The sequence below is a fragment of the Sphaerodactylus townsendi genome, linkage group LG03, assembly GCF_021028975.2.
Source record: "Sphaerodactylus townsendi isolate TG3544 linkage group LG03, MPM_Stown_v2.3, whole genome shotgun sequence".
In the NCBI taxonomy this organism is placed as follows: domain Eukaryota; kingdom Metazoa; phylum Chordata; class Lepidosauria; order Squamata; family Sphaerodactylidae; genus Sphaerodactylus; species Sphaerodactylus townsendi.
This window is the reverse complement of record NC_059427.1, coordinates 23,216,679-23,239,586: the sequence shown is the minus strand read 5'-3', so window position 1 is coordinate 23,239,586 and position 22,908 is coordinate 23,216,679. Positions and strand designations below refer to the sequence as shown.

General features: G+C 47.2%; 1 protein-coding gene across 1 annotated transcript in view; it reads right to left on the bottom strand.

Moving 5' to 3' along the window:
- LAMB2 (laminin subunit beta 2) overlaps window positions 1-22,908 on the bottom strand; it is a 70,850-nt gene that overhangs the window by 17,774 nt on the left and 30,168 nt on the right. Inside the window, exons 14-24 of the mRNA XM_048487312.1 lie at window positions 19,194-19,352; window positions 17,190-17,317; window positions 16,553-16,673; window positions 16,252-16,444; window positions 15,477-15,620; window positions 10,857-11,088; window positions 8,912-9,075; window positions 8,276-8,500; window positions 5,237-5,454; window positions 2,993-3,089; window positions 75-447 (exon numbers count right to left, since the gene is read on the bottom strand). Of these exons, the coding sequence (XP_048343269.1) occupies window positions 75-447; window positions 2,993-3,089; window positions 5,237-5,454; window positions 8,276-8,500; window positions 8,912-9,075; window positions 10,857-11,088; window positions 15,477-15,620; window positions 16,252-16,444; window positions 16,553-16,673; window positions 17,190-17,317; window positions 19,194-19,352 (2,054 nt within the window). The remainder of the gene's footprint in view (window positions 1-74; window positions 448-2,992; window positions 3,090-5,236; window positions 5,455-8,275; window positions 8,501-8,911; window positions 9,076-10,856; window positions 11,089-15,476; window positions 15,621-16,251; window positions 16,445-16,552; window positions 16,674-17,189; window positions 17,318-19,193; window positions 19,353-22,908) is intronic.

Sequence of the window (22,908 nt, the reverse complement as noted above, 5' to 3'; positions counted from 1 at the left end):
TGTTGGTGCAGCCAATGGGTGCTTCCCCTACCTCCTGCACTAATTTATACAGAACCGGGACTCCCCTTACTCACCGCAGTTCATCCATATTATGCAGGAGATGGGTAATGGCGCTGGCAGTGGCGTTGCGGGCATTGACGATGGCCTGAACCGCACTCAGCTTATCCTGTAGCCGGCGGAAGGTGCTCTCGTAAGCCCCAGCGAGGCCCGTCTGCTGGAGCTGTTGGGCACGCTGAGCTAGGCTGCGGGTGCGGGCTGCCAAATCCTGCACAATGCGGTCCCAGTCTCCGAAGCACTGGTGGCAGGGCTGACAGGCCGGGAAGTCACCGGCGAAGCCACGGGAACACTGGTCACAGCGCACGCCCGATATGCCCGGACGGCAGGAACAATGCCCGGAAACATGGTGACATTGTGGGGTCTCAATCCCTCGAGGGTCACAGTCACAAGCTGCCCACCACACAAACGTAGAAAGCAAGAAAGAGTTTATGAGCAACACATGAATCTTTGAGGCCTAGCTCCACAAGGCATTAGCCTCTAACCCAGTCTTCAAATACATGATCCAGGGGTCCCCAATCTAGCGATCCTCAATGCTTTGGGCATCATGTCACCCACCAACATCCTTCCAGGTGTCCGCCAGGTGTTTTTAGAAAGTGGGGCTGCTGCCCAGCCATGCTTCTGATTGGCTGTGCAGTTTTTTTAAAAATGTTGCTTTGGCAGCAGCTGCCCCCACAAAACAAGAATCTTCATTGTGCGACTGAGGACAAGCAGCAGCAATGATTATATGGCAGGGATGGCTAACCTTTTTGAGACCGAGTGCCCAAATTGCAACCCAAAACCCACTTATTTATTGCAAAGTGCCAACACGGCAATTTAACCTGAATACTGAGGTTTTAGTTTAGAAAAAACTGTTTAGAAAAAACAGAGGTGCACGTTACTCGGGAGTAAGCCTGGTGAAGCAACCGTGCAACGCTTCGAATGGGTGAATCATGATCCTAGGAGTGTTTACTCAGAAGAAACCCCATTGCCAGCAACCGAGCTTACTCCCAGGTAAAGGATCGTGCCCAGGCCAGCCTAGATGTGTGTGTGTGGGGGGGGGTGATTCCCACCCCCCGATGAACTCTGTGCACGTGTGCCCACAGAAAGGGCTGTGAGTGCCACCTCTGGCACCCGTGCCATAGGTTCGCCACCGCTGTTATATGGCCTCCTGTGGCAGCCATTTTGTGGCTGTGCCTACCACACTGTGTCAGATTCCACAGGTGCCTCCACAGGGACAAAAAGGCTGGGATTCCCCTAGCCGAATCTGAAGCCAGGCTCTTAAAATACTCATTTCCTATTTTCAGTTCCACTTATTTACACAAACCTATTTTCTCACCAAATGGGCCACCTGCCAGAGGTCTGGAATCACAACTCTCTAAAACAGAAATTCACAACAGGGTTGCCTGCTTTGACTGCCCTCGCTTTATCAAGCCCGTCCTCTGAAGCTCAGAGGCCCTGAGGGCTGCCACCAGACCTATCGCTCTAGTTGTGCCTCATTTCCCTAAAAACAAATTGCCGATCAGGGTGCCAACTAAGGGCGGAAATTCTGAAACGGCTGAAAAGGCCGTCCAGCCTTTTGGAATGTCGGTCTTTTAGAGAGGGAGGAATAGAAGCAGCAGCAGCGAGAGAGAGAGCTGCATTTCAGCTGGTGGCTGGTGCTATTTGGGAATCTGGATTAGTAGTAGTGCTTGCTGCATTAAGAAACATCTGTTTGCTTCCAACAGCTTGTATATTTCATAGTATTCCAGAGGAGCTGAAAGCCTGAATTATTCAGGAGAACATCTGTGGCTTCTTCAAAGGGATGTGTGAAGTTGAAGGCAAGGAAATTAGTAATTTATTTCTCAGGGCGCATTTATGAAGGTGCCGTGACTGGTTGCTGTGTTATTTATTATCCCGGCTGAATCTGCACTCTCCGTTTTAGATACTGTCTTTATTGTTTTTTTTAGCTTTTTGGTGATTTAGGGGTTGTTTCCCTCCTGGGTCCCAAGTTGTTGGGAGAAAGAGGGCCTGGCCAATATTTTCAATACATAATTATTTATAAATAAGACAATTATTACTAAGACACTATCCAACTCCAGAACTTTCCCACGACAAGGCAACAACCACCCAAGGAATTCCACTTTTGAAATCATTAGCTTGTTCCAGAGAGCCCCTCCCACAGAAGTATCCATAGCTCACACGCCGGTCTACAGAAGGGGTCGTCAACATGGGGGCCTTGGGTGCCATGACACCCACTGATGGTTCTAGAAAGTGGTTGGAACAAGATGGGCCTTCTGCCCAGCAAGGCTGCTGATTGGTCACTGGACATTTGATTGGCTGGGCAGATGTTTAAAAGTGCTGCTACGGCAGTAGCTGCCACCACAGGACAAAATCTTCATCGTGTGACTGAAGATAAACCGTGGCAGCCATTTGATAGCAGGGTCCAACATTCCAAAGGTGCCCACAGACTCAAAAAGGTTGGGGAACTCCGGTCTAAAGTGTCCCCTGACCCTCCAAAGTAGCCTTCTTAGGGTACCAGGAAATGCAGGGGAAGGAACAGGCCCAAGTGGAACTCGGCTCACAGTTCTTTGGATGAAAGTGATTCACTCCACAGTCATAAGAGATAGAACAGGGGTCTGCAACCTGTGGCTCTCCAGATGTTCATGGGCTACAAATCCCATAAGCCCCTGCCAGCATGGCCAATTGACCATGCTGGCAGGGGCTGATGGGATTTGTAGCCTAGGAACAGCTGGAGAGCCGCAGGTTGCAGACCCCTGAGCTAGAAGCTCACTCGATGGCATATGTCTTGTGTGTGTGTGTGTTAATAAACATGGATGTTTCCAGGATTACTGTGCCGTCTGTCACAGATATGCAGCATCCCCTGGGTTAAAGTCAGGCATATTTTTGGCTCTCTGTCACCTCTTGGTTTTGTGCCCTTCCTGCAAGGATCTTTTCCCCCCAAGCTGACCGCACTCACCTCTGCATTGCTGGCTGGGCTCTCCCCAGTGGTACTCCTGACATTCAGAGCAGGTGCGGCCCCCGAAGCCTGGCCGGCATTGGCATTGCCCTGTGAACTGCAAAAGATGGCCAGTTGGAGGCGAAGTGGCAGGAGTCCCAAAAGCAAACCCTGGCACACTACCCCCAGGGGCAAGTGGCAGAAGGAGAACCTTGCCTAGGCACTGAAATATGTACCGGGGAGGGGGGGGCATTCATTGAAAATGCTGGGGGGAAGAATTAGGACTAATAAAAGGAAACACTTCTTCACGCAACGTGTGATTGGCGTTTGGAATATGCTGCCACAGGAGGTGGTGATGGCCACTAACCTGGATAGCTTTAAAAGGGGCTTGGACAGATTTATGGAGGAGAAGTCGATCTATGGCTACCAATCTTGATCCTCTTTGATCTCAGATTGCAAATGCCTTAGCAGACCAGGTGCTCGGGAGCAACAGCCACAGAAGGCCATTGCTTTCACCTCCTGCCTGTGAGCTCCCAAAGGGACCTGGTGGGCCACTGCGAGTAGCAGAGAGCTGGACTAGATGGACTCTGGTCTGATCCAGCTGGCTTGTTCTTATGTTCTTAAATATAAGGTTAGGGTATTACTACTCTTAGCAGGGCAAAGAAGTAGGTAGGATCCAGCAATCAGCCAGTGGAAAGTACTCACGATCGCAGATTTTTTCCTGAGTGCTCCTCCCAGCAATCCTAGGCCTAGTTTATTCTAGCAATTGCACGAACCATATGGTTTTAAGGTCTTCCACATGGCAACTAGTCTCTCTAGTTTTCCTGTTATCACTGCCAATTCCGTGCAGCAGTAAGCAGGCTTCCAGGAGGGAAGTTTCCCTAGTAGCAATCTCCCACCTGGTCTTTCCCAGTTTGACTATGATTATAATGTCATAAGAATCTGTGTGTGGAGTTCACACTGATTTCCTAGCTTTCTTTTCTTTTCTTTATTTATTGTATTTATATGCTGCTTTCCCCCTCTGGGCTCAGGGTGGTTGCCAGCATGTAAAATACAATTTTAAAAGTCTCCAGCCTTATTTGTTGCAGAGATAGAAGAGAAATGGCATATCTGCAACAAAAGCAGCTGGAAACTTGCTTTGTAAAATGAAAGCCGGGAATACAGATGACCTGATACCCAAATTGCTGTAATGTTTTAATGACATAACGATATTCAATTGCTGATTTTAAAAACCTGTAACCTATAAAACCTATAAAAGTTTCCCCAATGGTGGTAGGGAGGATATGGCCACCATAGGAAGAGGGGCAGGAAAATAGCCACCTTGTGGATGGGACTGGGAAACTCTAAACTTTGGGAAAAAGAATGAGAGCCTAGGCCAAGGCTATAAGACGCAACGTCCCGCAGGGAAAAAAAACGAATGAATAAACACTTAGATCAACAACACTGTGCATATAAACAGTCCTTCCCTGGCAGGATACCACTTTCATTTGTACTATCTCTTTAATAAGAATTGTGGTTCAACCTTCACATCTGCCGGACTTTTGAGGTCTTTTGTCAGAATATGGCTGTGGGGTTTAGATTTGCATCTGTATTCCTAATGTAATAGCTTATCACCTAATTGGTTTATTTGCACAATACAATTGATGTTTAGAAGGACTATTTATATGCACAGTGTTGTTGATCTAAGTGTTTATTCATTCGTTTTTTTCCCCTGCGGGACGTTGAGTCCTATAGCCTTGGCCTAGGCTCTAATTCTTTTTCCCTGGTTTTCCCCGCAACGTGTTTGCTTTTTCCATTATAAACTCTAAACTTTCACACCTGTAAAGCAGAGTAAAACCTAGCCTACCCCACAGGGCTGCTGTGAGGATAAAATAGGGAAAGGAGAGCCATGTATCCCAGGCTCCGCGAAGGAGAAAAAATGTGCTAGATGAACATGGGATAGACAGCGGTCTGAACTGAACCTGCCGCTGGGTGTGGGTGAGTAAAGATGAGCGCAGATGTCTGATTGGCTAATACATCCTCTGGTCTCTTTTGCATACATTTTCTTGCTCGCTGTAATTGCTTTACTGAGCTGGTGGCAGCGCCCCCAAGTCTCTGAAGCAAGAAAGCAAATGCTCAAACGTTGCTTCTGCTGGAAGGTTACTAGGAGGCCTCAGGGAAGTTGCTATTCCTCCGCAATAGATGTTTTGTGCTCCTCCAGTTTCCATCGCTGAACTGCCCAGGAGAATCCCATCTGCCTTCACCAGCCCCAGAGACCTGCCTCACCTGATTGCAAGCAGGGTTCAGTGAATACTGGGGGTGGCAGTTGCACGGCTGGCAGCCCTGCCCGCTGGCTAGGTTCCAGAAGTGGGGGGCACAACGGTCACAGCTCTGCCCTTGGACGTTGGCCAAGCACTGGCATTGCCCGCTGCTCCGTTCGCACAGGCAGTGGTCCCGCGATGGGCACTCGCTGCGCAAGGTGCCCAGGAAGTTACAGGAGCAACCTGCAGGGAGAAAAGCAAAGGTTACTTGACAAGCCACAGAAATATTATGCCAATGCGGGAAATGGAAATTGTGCTTCATTTGGAATGCTGAACAAAAGACTTTCATTTCATGAGGATCTATGGGCAGCATCAATACTGTGGTACAGAGGCGAAGCTACAAGGGGGACAGGGGGTGCGTGTTGCACCGGTGCGCACCGGGGACCCCCCGCAAAAATTCAGGTTTGTGTTTTTTGTATTTTTTAGTGTTTTTTTCAGTTTTAGGCCTGCAGGGGGCACAGTTTTTAGGTTAGCAGCACCAAAATTTCAGGATATCTTTAGGAGACTCTCCTGATGATATCACCCAGGTTTGGTGAGGTTTGGTTCAGGGGGTCCAAAGTTATGGACTCCCAAAGCAGGTGCCCCATCCCCATTGTTTCCAATGGGAGCTAATAGGAGATGGGGGCTAAACCTTTGAGGGTCCATAACTTTGGACTCCCTGAACCAAACTTTGGTGCTGCTAGCCTAAAAACTGTCCCCCCTGCAGGCCAAAACACAAACGAACATGCCCCCTTGCAAAACTCAGATTTTGCATTGGGTTCCATTTTCCCTAACTATGCCTCTGCTGTGGTGTAATTGAGTTTGTGTCCAGTGAGGCAGGAAGGAGCACAAACAAAAATAATGCTATCATGATGATTGAGATTTGCCCCTCCTCATTCCTTTTGCCTAGGTTTGCCCTTTCTTCCTACATGAGTAGAGATTTGCCCTTTCTTCCTGCATGAGTAGAGAACATGTCAAGACTTTCTGGTTTTCAACCAGCTCAATGCATCGTGAGCTCCAAACACAGGAGCTTTTGCAAACTGGAGCTTGTCTATTTACTCCTTTGGGTGGGTCCGTGGCTGAGTGGCAGAGTACCTGATCTCCACGTAGAACATGCCACGTTCAATCTGTGGCATCTCCACTTGAAAGAATCAGGTAGAAGGTGAAGGGAAAGGCCACTGCTTTTGACACCCTACTGCCAAAAGAGACGGTAGTGATCTTGCAATGGATTTCAGCTTTTGACGCACTACTGTCAAAAGAGACAGCAGTGACCCTGTGACAGTTCAGAGTTCCTGTTTGAACATATGGTTCTGCCTCATCCAGAGTCAGGTCAGTGACCTGATTTTGGATAAGACAGACCCATATGTTCAAACAGGAACTCTGAAGGGGAGATTAAATCTTGGTTTGGAGGAAATGAACAAAATCTGATTTGCTGAAGCACCTGAATTTGGAGAATGTAGCATACTGGAGCTCAATCAGTGTCATGCCCCCACAGAGGCTTTTGTTATTTCCCCATTAAGCTTCAGTTTCCCCATAGTTAGCATGGTTTTACTTCATTGTTAAGTCTTCTAAGGGAGGGTATTTTAGTTAGCCCCTGTCCCTTTAAGACATTTCCCAAGAGGCCGTTTCCTTTCTTTACCCAGTAATCCCCTGTTTTAGTTATAGCCAGTCAGTCAGAGTGAGGTGCTAAGGGTAGTTGGAGACTGGAATATTCGTGACGTACATATTATTATATGGTGGTCCATAGAGCACAAGTTAAGTTTAACAGTAGGTAGAACTAGACAAAGACTGAAAGAACTGAAAGGAAGCAAGACACAGTGGACTTTCTTGAAAGCAGCCAAGAGAAGACACAGTCTACAGCTTCAAACCTTCTCAAGACAAGCAAATACTCTGATTTAGATAGACCCAAGGGAGGAGTTAGGGTCTTGATTCTCTCCAGTAATAAACCTATTGTTGAACTGTTGAACCTGGCTTGTCTCTCCCCCACTCTGTCCTAGCCAAGTCCAGGGCACCAAAAATAGATTCACTTGGGGGGCAGAACAATAAGCCCAGTTCGGCGAGTGGAAGAAGGTAAAGGGAGTAGGGGGAGGGAGCATGAGCGCAGGAATAAGTTGTTTTTGCACTTCTCACTTCAAAGCCACTGTTTTGTCCTGATGTGAGGATGAAGGCCGTCTGCCTTTCCGCTGATCCATCAAGCCTCACTGATAGGAGAAGCAGTCACTCCTATTCCTATATGTGACAGAGACTTACCTCCCTTAAATCCAGCCCCAATGGGCCATTACTAATCTCATGTTTTCAATTATCATGAGGATTAGAAAGCGCAGAACAGAAATTCTTAGCGCTCTGAAAAAGATGCCAGAGATGGCAATAGAGATACACAGGACATTTTTGCCGCCAAGCCTTGCATAGATTTTCCACTTGTAAGCATGACCGGTCTCCCTCCACCTCATATAAAAGGGTGTCGATGCCATCACAGAGAATGTTTTTAACCAACAGTTTCATTAAGATTTAGAAGAAGAAGAGAAGAAGAGATTGGATTTATATCCCCCCTTTCTCTCCTGTAAGTAGACTCAAAGGGGCTCACAAACTCCTTTCCCTTCCCCCCTCACAACAAACACCCTGTGAGGTGGGTAGGGCTGAGAGAGCTCAGAAGAACTGTGACTAGTCCAAGGTCACTCAGCTGGCGTGTGTGGGAGTGCACATGTTAATCTGAATTCCCCAGATAAGCCTCCACAGCTCAAGCAGCAGAGCAGGGAATCAAACCCGGTTCCTCCAGATTAGAATGCACCTGCTCTTAACCACTACGCCACTGCAACAACAAAATGAAGCAGGTACAGTGCAACTAGACTTCAACCTCTCCTAATCTATCCACTCCCATCATTTAACCAGTCAGATGCCTCTTTGAAGTTTCTTCCAGTCTTAAAAATATATCCTTCACAGAAGGACTGGACTAAAATGGTAGACCTAGCAGCAACCTGTGCTAAATGCTGGCTGGAAGCAAAGTCTCTCCACAGAAGACACTTACGGCGACAGGCACGCCGGGTGGCGTCCCCGTAATAGCCTGCTTGGCAGTGCTGACACTGATCCCCCTCAGAGTGGTAGAGGCAGCGCAGGCAGCGGCCTGTGCGACGGTCACAGGACTCCGGGTCTGATGTTTCAATGTTGTTGTTACACGTGCAGGGCTGGCATCGCCCTCCGGCCTGCCAAGGGTTGCCGTAGTAACCGGGAGCACACTCATCACAGCGTGGGCCTATGTAAGACAAAGGTTTGATTTCTGAGGGGCTAACAGAAGTAGCAGCAGACCAGTGCCCCACTCAGAAAATACACTAGACCGCAGTGGTGGCGAACCTTTGGCACTCCAGATGTTATGGACTACAATTCCCATCAGCCCCTGCCAGCATGGCCAATTGGCCATGCTGGAAGGGGCTGATGGGAATTGTAGTTCATAACATCTGGAGTGCCAAAGGTTCGCCACCACGGCACTAGAGCCACCAGCATTGCAACCCACAAGGCTCAACTCCTGCGGCCTACCAAAGCCTGCTGTGGCATGAGGTCATGAGCTGGGGATCTTGACTTATTACATCCTTCCAGCTCGTCTTACGGTTTCTAGAATTCCCCCTGATGACTGGCTGTACCAGATGGATGTGGAGGCGCGCCTTGCCTGTGTGGCCGGGGAGGCAGCTACACATTACAGTCCCAGAGCGACTGTCTTGATGGCATGCAGCAGCAAAATGGCGTCCAGATCCTTGTGCCTCAGGACAAGGGCAGGGGCGGCAATGGCCACCGGAGGCCAGCACAGGGTTTCCATAGTAGCCAGTCGCACATCTGCAGGTGAAAAAAAAGAGGTGGGTTGCATATTTCACATTTCTGGGAGTTTGTTACATTCAGCACATCCTGCACTGGTTTTGTAGGCAGGTTTTGATGGTTTTGTCAGCAAATTTTCTAGCCCCCAGCAATATAGAGAACAGACTCCAACCAAGAAGAAGAAGAAGAGTTTGGATTTATATCCCCCCTTTCTCTCCTATAGGAGACTCAAAGGAGCTTACAATCTCCTTGCCCTTCTCCCCTCACAACAAACACCCTGTGAGGTAATGGGGCTGAGAGAGCTCCGAGGAACTGTGACTAGTCCAAGGTCACCCAGCTGGCATGTGTGGGAGTGCACAGGCTAATCTGAATTCCCCCAGATAAGCCTCCCCAACTCAAGCGGCAGAGCTGGGAATCAAACCCGGTTCCTCCAGATCAGAGTGCACCTTCTCTTAACCTCCTATGCCACTGCTGCTCTTAACCTCCTACTGCTGCTCCAAGAGATAATTATAAAAAGAAAGGGAATTTGACAAAGGCTTCCCATGATTAAAAGGCCTGTAGAGTTCTCTATTTTCTGTCTTCAGGCCCTACCAACTATCTAATCCCTTTATGCAAAACTGTTCATACATGGAAATGAACTTTTTATATAATTGATTGACACAGTATTTGGACTTCTTTGGAACAGAAGGAAGAAGTTCTGGGGTGAGGATGGGGGTTGGTTGGGAGTTTATGCGGCCTATTGGTATGATAATCTAGGGCCGTGGTGGCGAACCTTTGGCACTCCAGATGTTATGGACTACAATTCCCATCAGCCCCTGCCAGCCCCTGCCCATTAACAATTAAGATCCGCTGTTCCCCTCTCAGAGGAGTTGAGGAGTTAATGGTTGAACGCCATTTGTTTTAACTGATTATGTATTTGGAGCGCTGCATTTTAACTGATATGAATTTTTAGTATTTTATTCTGTTTATCCACTTGTTTATATTATGATGTAAACCGCCCTGAGCCCTTTGGGGGAGGGCGGTATAAAAGTGGAACAAACAAACAAACAAACAAATAAATAAATAAATAAAATCTGGAGTGCCAAAGGTTCGCCACCACTGATCTAGGGTAACTCATTATCTCATGGTAATAAGCAGATACGACTGGCGCGTTCATCACTTCAGTCAAAGGGGACACAGGTTCAGTAGTGTTGTTCACAACCTACAATTACAGGCCACCGTCTGATCCTTTAGCAGTTGGGTTCATAAGTACAATATATACTCAAATATAAGTCGACTTTTTCAGCACATTTTTTTGTGCTGAAAAAGCCCTCCTCGACTTATACTCGAGTCTTTTCTGGCTTCTGCAAGGCTTTGACAGCCCTGACAGTGCCCTGTCTTCCCACCATGGCAGCGAGAGAGGGGAGGCTTTGAAGCCCCCGCCCCCCAAACCCTTGCAGAAGCCTCGCTCTAGCTGCCATGGCAGGGGGAGTGAGGAGCAGGGTGCAGAGATCCCCTGCCCACCTCCATCGGAGACCCAGCGGGGCCTTGGATGGAAGTGGGCAGGGGAAGCTGGCTGCTGCATTTCCCACCCTAGACTTATACTCGAGTCAATACGTTTTCCCAGTTTTTTGGGGCAAAATTAGGTGCCTCGACTTATATTTGGGTTGACTTATACTCGAGTATATACGGTAAGTAGAATCCTGAGGCCTTCACTCACATACGTCAAACCTGAGCCCTCAAGCCTTAGGGTGAGAGAAGGCAGTTTCTGGTAAAAAAGGCAGCTGCCAGCCACCCTTGAATGTCTTAATGTTCTCCCTCACCTCTGGCATCGTTCTCCTTCTGTGTGGCCGCGGCAACGCAGGCAGCTGCCGATCCGCGGGTCACATTCTTCTGAGCGGCCATTGCACTGGCAGGGGCGGCAGTTTGGGAAACCCCAGTGGCCGGGCTGGCAGTGGTCACAACGAGGCCCAAAGGCCCCTGGTCGGCATGGGCACTGTCCGCTGAAGCTGTCGCAGAAGCTGGTCAAGGACCCCTCTCTGTCACATTGGCACGCTGTAAGGGGAGGGAGGAAAAATCCTTGTTTTTTGCTCGTCCTGCCAACACACCACCACAACCTGCCTTGAACTCATCACACAGACCCAAACACGCTTCATGACATGCCCGATTATCTAATTAAAGTGTTAGCACGGGGTAACGTGTTTAATAAGAGTAATAAGCTTGAGCCGACAAGGAATAATTAAATAAATAATTTTTATTCCAAACCCACAGAGAGTCTGTTTTAGAATCAGAGGAGTCGTGCTGAGTATACAAAAGTCACAGTTCTTATAGGATAAAGACAGCTGATGCATCATAAATGTTGCAAAGCCAAACCCTGTCAATTCATGACGTTTCAGTATTCCCATCATTGTTAATCATGGTGATACATTGTTAAATAGAATTCTTAAGAATATAGTTTCTCACATGGCTTGACTCTCTCTCTCTTTGCTTTAATTCTGCTGATCAGTTATTCTCCTTTACACACACTTTCTCAGCTCGTTGCTAAGTGAAAGTATCTTTTCTTTGGAATGTGGGAAGAGATAATAAGGGCTGTTTTGGAAAGCAAAGTGCCTTTGCTTATCTCCTGGAGCAATAATTCTTAATACTAAAATGTTCTTGCAAAAAAATCTTGCTTAAATCAATAATAAAAAAGAAAAACTCTGCTAAAGTTACATTATAAAGGTATAGTTGAAATGTTTTAAATGCTTTATTTCTATTTTCTAATTTTACCTGGGTCTGTTAGCTTTAGATATGTTTGTAGTTGAAGACATTATTTTCATGAGCTTTGTCTCCTTGCACACAAGCTAATATAAGATGTATCTTTTCTGGAAATGTAGGAACATTGAATGTGCTTTTTCTGTAACAAAGACACTTTTATGATCTCTGTGCAATGACTTTTAAGTTTCTCGTATTTCTGCCAGAATCTTTTTTTTCTCCCCATTATTTTCCTAAATAATGGAGAGAAGGAAGAAATAACCTTCTGGTAAATCTAAAATCCTTTCCTTTTTCTTTCTCTCTCTCTTGCTCTCACTTTCTACCACTTTCTATTTCTTTCTATCATTCTTTCTTTCTTCTGCGCTTACAAAAGCACCATTCTCGAATCATGTCTTGACTTCACCTTGGTAATCTAGGGAATTGTTTCCAGTCATTAAGCTTTTATATACTCTGTTCCACAGAAAGATGATAGGGTTGTACATTCCTCCGCCACAGAACAAAGCATGCTGGGACCTCTTTGTTGTAGAATATTCCATCTGGGTCCTAGTGCCTACCTAGCCCTGCTCCTCCCATCTGTTTGAAAGCCGTTCAATGAACTATAAATGGTCTTGTATCAAAGTACCATGCTCAACAATGCACAAAATAATGGATTTGAATAAGGCCGGTTGTAAAAATGAATGATAATTACCGCCCCGTCTCGAATCTTTCGTTTCTGGGGAAGGTAATTGAGAGAGTGGTGTTGGAGCAGCTTCAGGGCTTCCTGGAGGACGCATAGGCTTTCGATCCCTTCCAGTCCGGCTTCCGTGCTGGGCATGGGACGGAGACTGTTCTTGTCGCCATCACGAGGACATCAGCTCCGGGCGATACAACTTGGAGCCGAAGGTGGATGCGGGCTGCTGCTGGTATTAATTGGACCTTACTGCGAGCGCTTTGATATGGTCGAAACCCACGCACCTTTTGGCCAATCACCGCCTGGTCAGCTTCCGGGGTCGCGGGGCACTGTCCTTTCAGTGGATTGTCTCGATTCCTCCGGGACCGGAGTCAGCAGTAGTGTGGTGTGGGGACCAAGCCTCCCAGAGGTGCTGCCTACTTTCCAGTGTGTGGTGGCTGCCTCCAGTGGGGCATTGCTCTCCCCGATATTGTTTAGCAGCATCTATATGCTGCACCACTCTTGCTCAGTTGGTGCGGAGCTTTAGCTGATCTGTCATCAGTATGCTGGATGACACTCAGCTCATTCTGCGCTGATGGAGGGGGACAGTTGCCGCCTCTGCAGCTCTACAGCATTGTTTGGAGGCGGTTGCTGAATGGTTGCAACAGAGCAGGTTAAAACTGAATCCATCGAAGACAGGAGATCCTTTGGCTGGGCCGGCCGGGAGGCGGGGATTTTCAGCCAGCCGGAGTGGGAGGGGCTTCATTGGCAATTCTCAGCCTCCTCCGTCGCCCCCGCAGCCTGGGGGTCCACTCCTGGATTCGGCTCTTTCAATGGAGACCCAGGTGGCTCGCATATAACCCGGGCTGCGTTTTTCCATCTTCGACAGTCCCGGCGGTTGGCCCCTTCCTCTCCCAGAGCAGACTCTCCTCGCCACTGTGATCCATGCAACGGTCACCTCTAGGCTAGACTATTGTAACTCTCGGCTTCTAGTCGCTGGCCTTCCCTTACGCCTGCTGGATCCGAAGTTGAAACTGGATTGCAACATGCAGCGGCGCTGCTGTGCTCACAGGGGTATGGTGCCTTTAGAAGAACACATTCAACCTGTGCTTGCGCCCGCTTGCACTGGCTTCTCCGGGTTGAGTTCCGAATCATTCATAAGGTGTGGGTACTCACCTTTAAGGCCTATACAGCGGTCTGGGACCTTCGTACCTTCGGGATCCGTCCTACCCCATATGTCCCTCTTCTGCGCGGCTCTCTGCGTTCGGCAGAGGCCAACTTGCCTTGGTTGTCCCTAGCCCCTCGACCGTCGATGCGGGTTGGCCTCTACCTCGGGCTGTAGGGCCTTTACAGCCCTGGCCCCTCCGCCCTGGTGGAACACTTTACCACCAGCTATCCGGGCCCTGCGGGATCTTGAGAGTTCCGCGAGGGCTCTGTAAGCACCGAATCTGTTCCACCGGCGCTTTGGGAGGGGCTTCGACCGGCTGAAGTGCAAGGCCCTCCCCTCGCTTCCATCTGGGCCCTTAATTTTGTGGGAGGCCCCTTCCGCAGGAGCCTGTAAGACCTAAGATTGTTCCACCGGGCGCTTTGGAGGGGCCGACCGCTGGAAGTGCGCCCTCCCCTCCTTTCGCCTCTGGGCCCTTAATCTTTGTAGGGGAGGCCCTCAGCTTTTTGGGTCTCTGCTTCCAGGGTGGGTGTATTACGTTTTATGAAATTTGTCGGATGCCGCTGTAATTTTATTTAATTCGCTGTTTTAACTGGGATTTTAATGTTATTTCTGTTATGATTATGTTGTTCACCGCCCAGAGCCCTTCGGGGGAGGGGCGGTATATAAAATTGATTATAAATAAATAAATAAATAAATAAAAATATTTGTTCAGGACTATGCAGAAGCATACAGTGCAGAAGCGTACAATTTTCTCAATTGCTGCACCTTCACTGACGTATGATCATCTTTCTGTGGAACACAGTATAGAAGATTCAAATTCTGCTCTCATTCAGTTATGTAAATCAAGTTATAGAAATTATGTCTATTCTGCATGACATTAATTCCTTGCCAAACTTTTCCTGAATCTGGTATTCTAATTTTTTTGGTAGAATCTGTTATTAAGAACAATGGTCAGACAAAAAGGTACTGCGAGGAACAGTCAGATAACCATTGAAGACTGTATTCAAATGCACCATTGCTTCAGTTCAATAACATGGTAGTAGCGGTACTTGGAAAAGCCATTATATCAGTACATGTTACTCTGAGGCGAAGAATCAGAATGACTACAAAAAAAAGGACACAATAAGAGAAAAATGATTCTCTGAAAAGCTCCATATATCTACTGGTCAGTGTATTAACATTTGAACAACTGTTCAGCAAAATTATGCAGGTGGATCACACAGGGAGGATGTTTAGTTCTAAAAGGGACTGAAGATCATATGGTATGCCAGGTAAATACATAGAGGTGCAGACATGCATATAAGAGACCTAAAAACTCTGTAAATAAATGTCTTAAAACTTGATGCAATGTTTTGTTTTGAGAAAGTGCCACTATGGATTATAGGAAGGGTGTTTACTTCTCCTCCTCTCCAAAACCACCTTTCTCTTTCTTCTAAACCTCATGGAGCTTTAAACCTCTTCTTCTGCAGTTTAGAGCAACCCTCTTCCCACACAATATGTCAGGAATAAGAAACACCAGATAGATTGGTTCTGATGGGTTTTCCGGGCTGTGTGGTCGTGGTCTGGTAGATCTTGTTCCTAACGTTTCGCCTGCGTCTGTGGATGGCATCTTCAGAGGTGTATCACAGAGGAAAGTCTGTTACACATTGTGTTAGGAACAAGAGCCACCAGACCATGGCCACACAGCCCGGAAAACCCACCAGGACCAGTTGAATTTGGCCATGAAAGCCTTCGACAACACCAGATAGATTATCTAACCGAACATTTCTGTCCTGGCCCCTTGGCAGTAACTGAAACCGAGTAGCCCAGCAAGGACTTAAAATTCCCTCAAATGGCTGAGAAAGGGATGGCCAAGGCCCAAGTTCCACTCACCTTTGCAGCCACTGGGTCCGAAGCCAAAGGTGCCAGGGGAGCAGCGTTCACACCGGCGGCCCATGATGTTAGGTTTGCACTGGCACTGTCCTCTGTTTGGATGGCATTCAGAGCTCAAGGAGCCCTGAGGGTTACACAGACAGGCTGGAGGCAAAGGGAGAGTGAGAAGGAGGTGGCAAGAAAGATGACAGGAGGGCAGCCGAGAATGGGGGAAGGAGACCAGGGGAACAAAATCCCAGAGCCCTGGTCAACTAGGGAGCGGCTATAAGATCAGTGGACTGTTTATTCAGGGGAAGGAGGTATGATCTTGGACCAAGCACGTGGGTGTTTCAATGTGATGTTTGGGTTGGATCTGGGAGACGTGAGGAGAATCCAGTGGGAATCCCTTCCCGGGTGGCATATGGAGGCCAAATCACATGAAGGTGATTTGAGGCCTAAGCAGAGAATGAAGAGGAGGGAGATCTCTAGCTTCCCCACGCCAAAACAGGATGGCAGTGAAACCATATGAATTTTTGGCACAGACAGCTCCCACTTGTGCATGCCCCTTAATATGGATGCAGAGTCACAGATGTCTCCATCTGACACGAGCCACAATTTCGCCCTCTCTGCCTTTGTGCTTTTATCCCACCAGGAGTTCTGTGCAATGCGGGCAAACTTTCCAGTGTGAGATGAGGTCTCAGGCAAGGTCTCCATGCTTGGGCAGTTCAACACTCGGCCTGCCTTGAGTCCAAGCAAGGAAGGCTGACTATAAATAACATAATCAATAAACACTCACGCAGCGCCCCCTGGAGGATGATGGCAGACATGCTGGCGATCAAGTTAGCACAAGGCTCTGGAAGGGGCGCCTTAGCCACAGGGCGAGCCTGCTGGGAACAGCGGTAGCGTTCAAAGACCTCCTTGCGGGCAATAGAGGCAGCATCACCAGCAATGAACATCTCTAAGGAGGAGTAACGTGGTATCAGGACCAACTTTTGGAGAAAGGAAATGAGGGAGACACAGAGAAGGACAGTGTATTACTTGGTGAGTGGTTCCTCCGTCAAACCATAGACCTCCCTGTTGAATGTACCAGAGCTTACCGAGTCCAGAAGTATTGCGGCACCTTGCAAATGCTCACGGCCTCCATAGCGAGTGAACTCCAGCCGGATGGTATAGCTAATTCCTTGCTCCAGGCAGACTGGCTGAGGCAGTACCACAAACCTTCAGATGCAAAGGGTCATATAGTTCAATAAATCATAGAATCATAGAGTTGGAAGAGACCACAAGGGCCATCAAGTCCAACCCCCTGCAATGCAGGAACACACAATCAAAGCACTCCTCACATATGCTGATCCAGCTTTTGTTTAAAAACCTCCAAAGAAGGAGACTCCACCACTCTCCGAGGCAGTGAATTCCACTGTCGAACAGCCCTGATGGTCAGGAAGTCCTTCCTAATGTTTAGGTGGAATCTCTTTTCCTTCACCCTGAATTCATTATTCCGTGTCCTAGTCTCTGAGGCAGCAGAAAACAAGCTTGCTCCCTCTTTGACATAACATCCCTTCAAATATTTAAACATGGTTATCATGTCACCCCTTAACCTACACTTCTCCAGACTAAACATCTCCACCTCCCTAATCAAAATCCATAGCTCCCCAGCCTCTTTTTCCCCAGGAAGGCATAAGTTTCCATCAGCACTAAAGCCAAGATGCTATCAATTCCAAATTCGCCAGCACTCACCGGGAGCTGGAGGGCAGAGCCACTGACATCAAATCATCTGCAGGGATAGTGTTCCCACAAGGGCTGCTGGTGGGGATAGGCCCAGGCCGCACAACAGACACCTTCACCTCCTCCCATGTCCCAGGTAGCTGCAGGGAGAGAAGAGGATACAGTAGTGCTCATGGAGAAGGTTGGTCAGGTGGGATACAGGCGGTGGTGGGATTTAGCAGGTTCGCACCACTCCGGCAGAACCGGTTGTTAAAATGGTGCTTGTAAACAACCAGTTGTTAAATTATTTGAATCCCACCACCGGAACCGGCTGTTAAATTATTTGAATCCCACCACTGGAACCGGTTGTTAAATTATTTGACTCCCACCACCGGAACCGGCTGTTGAATTATTTCAATCCCACCACCAGAACCAGCTGTTGAATTATTTGAATCCCACCACCGGAACCGGCTGTTGAATTATTTGAATCCCACCACCGGAACCAGCTGTTAAATTATTTGACTCCCACCACCGGAAAAGGCTGTTAAATTATTTGAATCCCACCACCGGAACCGGTTGTTAAATTATTTGAATCCCACCACCGGAAACGGCTGTTAAATTATTTGACTCCCACCACCGGAACCGGCTGTTAAATTATTTGAATCCCACCACCGGAACCGGCTGTTAAATTATTTGACTCCCACCACCGGAAACGGCTGTTAAATTATTTGAATCCCACCACTGGAACCGGTTGTTAAATTATTTGACTCCCACCACCGGAACCGGCTGTTGAATTATTTCAATCCCACCACCAGAACCAGCTGTTGAATTATTTGAATCCCACCACCGGAACCGGCTGTTGAATTATTTGAATCCCACCACCGGAACCAGCTGTTAAATTATTTGACTCCCACCACCGGAAAAGGCTGTTAAATTATTTGAATCCCACCACCGGAACCGGCTGTTAAATTATTTGACTCCCACCACCGGAACCGGCTGTTAAATTATTTGACTCCCACCACCGGAACTGGCTGTTGAATTATTTGACTCCCACGACTGGAACTGGCTGTTAAATTATTTGAATCCCACCACTGGAACCGGTTGTTAAATTATTTGAATCCCACCACCGGAACCGGCTGTTAAATTATTTGACTCCCACCACTGGGTACAGTCAGCAATTCCCTAGAGAAGTCAGGCCAAGGGTGAAACTGGCACTGCTTTACAGCCCCCTTTAAAGGTCAAAATCTCTCAACTCAACGTGTGGATGAAGTGGTTGTGGGCCAAAGGAATTCAGCACCTCAGGTAAGGAGATGGAAAAACCCAAGGGCTGGGAAGGACAGATGTGAGGGGAATGGAGGAACATTTTTTATAAGAGCTATAGGACAGCTTCAGGGAAGAAAGTGCTTCAGACTCCCAATGCAAGCTTACATTCTTGATCCCCTATTTACCCTTGGCTGAGTCCTCTACCAGACAAACTGCAACAGGATTGCCACTTGCTTGCCCCTCTTTACCCACAGATTTCTCTGGCTTTAATAAACTTGCAAGAGACCCAGATTTCTAGTCAGGGGGAAAGAGACAGGCAGATATTCTAGAAAGTTCCTTGATGTAGGGAGGGGATTAAGGGACAAAAGAGACATAGTAAACATAACAATAACTTCTGAGACTAATGTTGACAGACAGTTACAGGTAACTTGTCTGGTATATAATTTCTTAAAATAGACTCTAGTTCACAGGGTTGAGGAAAAGAGTCATATCATGAATGCTAAAAGCTTTTCTCCTGACCCTGCTTTTGTGCTTTTATTGGCACAAATAAAGCTTTTTCCTCTACAGAAAAAGTTCAATTTTGGCACGGCAGATTAGCATGAAAGACTCAGGAGCCTGAACAGTTTTAAAAGTTGGCATCCTTATGTTCTTCTGGTATGCATTAGATCAGGACAATGAGAACAGCGCCATACCCACACTTTAAATCCAAAATTAATTGGAAAAAATTTTGAAGCACACCCTCCTAACTCTACTGCTAGGCCAAAGAGAGGGTACCTGAGGTTCATAGCGCAGCAAGATGTCATACTCCATGGAGTAGGGCACATCATTGATTTGGAACTCCACCACGCTGCCCTCCAAAGCCCGGGCAAACCCCAGCCCAGTCCATGTGGCCGGGTGGCCCGTGAGGTGCATTCGCTCCATGACTTCTGCTCCCTGCCAAGAGGAGAACCACATAAAATTTTGCCCATCTTGCCAGATAACACAAGGTAAACTCAACTCCCACCTGGCCACTGTTCCCTCAGCACCCCCTGCCCTAAGTGTCAGTCCGTTGTGTTATCCCTGCCAAACCTGCATTAAAAATCTATCCGTTAACAACAGACTAAAACATAAGCCATGCTTGCATATGTGACACCATGAAGCTCCTTGCTCTGTATTGCAAAGGACTTTGAATCAGGACAAGAAGAGTGTTGTCCCTGAGCGACGTGTTTGTAAAGTTTTAGCTGCTCTGGATGTTAACTGTCAGCTATCTGGGCCTCGCAGCACACGAGCAGCCAAAATTGATGCTTATTTAGGAACACGTATCTCGTTATCCCAAATAAAAATGTCCTAGAGGAATAGCTTTGATGCTGCAACACTCTTAAAGCCAATCAGTTTCAGGTCTCCTCTGTGCCTGAGTGGGAAATAACCTGGGAGCCTCGTATCATAACCCTGGCAGAATGTACTTAGAAGGTTCTCACATTAAGAACTATTTTGCATATTGTTCTAATTGTATATCCATGCTCTCAGCCCGTTTGTGGGGAGAGCGGTATAAATGCCAAATAAATAGATATCCATTCGTCAATGACAAAAGGCCACTTTGCTATGTTGATACATTATAGCAGCGGTTCTCAACCTGTGGGTCGCGACCCCTTTGGGGGTCAAACGACTCTTTCACAGGGGTCGCCTAAGACTCTCTGCATCAGTGTTCTCCATCTGTAAAATGGATAAATGGTAGGGTTGCGGGGCACCACAACATTAAAGGGTTGCGGCATTAGGAAGGTTGAGAATCACTGCATTATAGCATCCTAGGTTCTTGAGAAGAACCTGATGCATGTGAAGGCCAACACCAGCTGAAAATCTGGCAGCTGTGACTTTAAATAATAATAACTTCTCGAGGACACCCCCTTGTTGTGGGGAAGGGGCTTGCATGCTTCGATGACATTGACAGCTATGCTGGAGGCAGTATATTCTACCAGAAGGGTCTCCCAAGCCAGACAGGTCTCAATCAAGAAACCATTTCAAGAGCGTCCACCAACCCATTCAGTATGATGAAAGCAATACAAAATAATCTGATACCACATCAGTCGTTGCGTGGGTTAACAAGGGCCATGTCGCATGCTGAGGTCCCTGGGCATGCATCAACAAGTGGGCTCTAAGCAGACCAACTATCAAAAAGGCACAAGTATAGTGCACAAGAAAATCATGCCACTGTGGCCTGTTACTACAACTCAGAGCCAGAAAAAAGAGGATACTTGAAGCAAATGTGCGTCCTGTGGGAACAACAATATCTAGATTTGAATATCACTGAGCAAGGACTAGCAGATCAAAGAAGGTCCATCATGCAAAATAAAGTGTTTTCAGAGATAGAACTGGAATAAATTCAGAAAAATTGTGGGGAAAAAATCAACTGTAACACCAGAAGAAAGAACAGTACATACTCCAGAAACATCAGGAGATGTAACAGTAGAACTGCCAGAGGAAAATGCCAATACAGAAGAGCAAACGATAGTTCAACCACTGGAGCAAGTTACCATTAAAACAACTGATGAACTGACTGAAAGGCAATAGGAACTGAAGGAAAAGATCAAGTGTGCACAACTCCTGGTAGACAAAATGATAACTGAGAATTGTAAATACACCAGAGCCCTTCGGGGGTAGGGCGGTATACAAGACCCAATAATACATAATAAATAAATAAAAATAAAAAAAGAAATTTGCATATGGTCTGGATTGATTACAAGAAGGCATTCGACTCACTGCCCCACAGTTGGATCATGAAATGCTTGGAAACCGTTGGCGTCAGCAAAACATTTGAGCAGTCACTGAAAAAGCAACGAGATGCTGGAGAACTGAACTGACAGTCAGAAATGAAAACTACAGAACCATCAACATCAAGTGAGGAATTTTCCAAGGTGATTCACTATCTCCCTTACTGTCTATCATCGCCATGATCCCACTAAGAATGACTTTAAAGAAAACAAAGTTGGGATATCAAATGGCTAAAGCAGGGGTCTGGAACCCGCGGCTCAAGAGCCGCATGCAGCTCTTCTGCCCTTGCACTGTGGCTCCATGAGCCGAGCTGCTGATCCCATCCTCGCCTGCCCTGCAGGCAGCAGGGCGGGCACATCCATTATCTCTCACCCGCACCGTTGGAGCGGGGCGGGCGCTTTCCTGGTGGCTGGCTAGGCTGAGCCACCGGCCGCATCCTCGCCCCCCCTGCAGGCAGCAGGGCGGGGGCGCATCCATGCGCTTCTGAGAATGAGCGGAGTAAAAAGGTAAAAAAACAATATATTCAGTGTTATCTTCATTTTAAATGTCAAAAAGTATTTGCGGCTCCAAGTGTTTTCTTTTCCGTGGAAAAAGAGTCCAAATGGCTCTTTGAGTGTTAAAGGTTGCTGACCCCTGGGCTAAAGACTCAGAAAAAAATCTTGTATTTGCTGTACATGGATGATTTGAAGCTCTACAGGAAATCAGACACAGAAATCCAGTCACTAGAGAACACAATCCAAATATTCAGCACAGACATTTTGATGGAGTTTGGTCTGGAAAAATGCACCACGATAAAGAGGGGCAAGATCACAGAGAGTGACAGCATAGAAATGCCTGATGACCAACTAATCAAGTGTAACCAAAAGGAAACCTATAAATACCTGGGCATTTTGCAGCTGGATAACATCAAGCATTGGCAACTGAAGACCGTGGTCAGCAGAGAGCACACTCAGAGGGTCAGGAAAATTTTGAAATCCAAATTAAATGGTAGGAATAGCATCAAGGCCATGAACACCATACCCATCATCAGGTACACCACTGGAATAATAAACTGGACACGGGCTGATTTGGATGCATTGGATAGAAAAACTCAAAAGCTTATGATAATGGACCATGCCTTACACCCACACAGTGATACTTATACCTTCCCTGGAGATCTGGTGGTAGAGTATTACTGCAAGTAAAACGAACAATGGAGGAGGAGAAACATGTGCTGGCCAATTACATCAATGATAGCCAAGAATAGGCGTTGATTGAAGTGAGGAACAGGCATTTACTGAAAGCTCAGAAAACCAAACAGAAGTACAGGAAAATGTGATGAAAACTAGGACTGAAAACTGGCACAACAAAGCATTGCTCAACCAATTTCTGGAGAAGATCAAGGACAAGGTGGACCATGAAAAGACCTGGCTGTGGTTAACAACTGGAACTCTCAAAAAGGAAACTGAATCACTGATTTTAGCTGCTCAAGAGCAGGCAATTAGGACAAATGCAATCAAGGCCAAATGGAAAGTCCTGATGATGCAAAGTACAGATTGTGCAAGGGAGCTGATCAAATGGTAGATCATGTATTCAGCTATGGAAAAAGATCGCCCAGACTGAGTACAGAGACACAACTATGTGGCCAAGACGATCCACTGGAATTTATGTAAAAATTACAACATTAGGACAGCTAAAAACTGGTGGGAACACTGTCCAGAGAAAGTCATGAAAAATGAGAAGGTCAAGATTCTGTGGGACT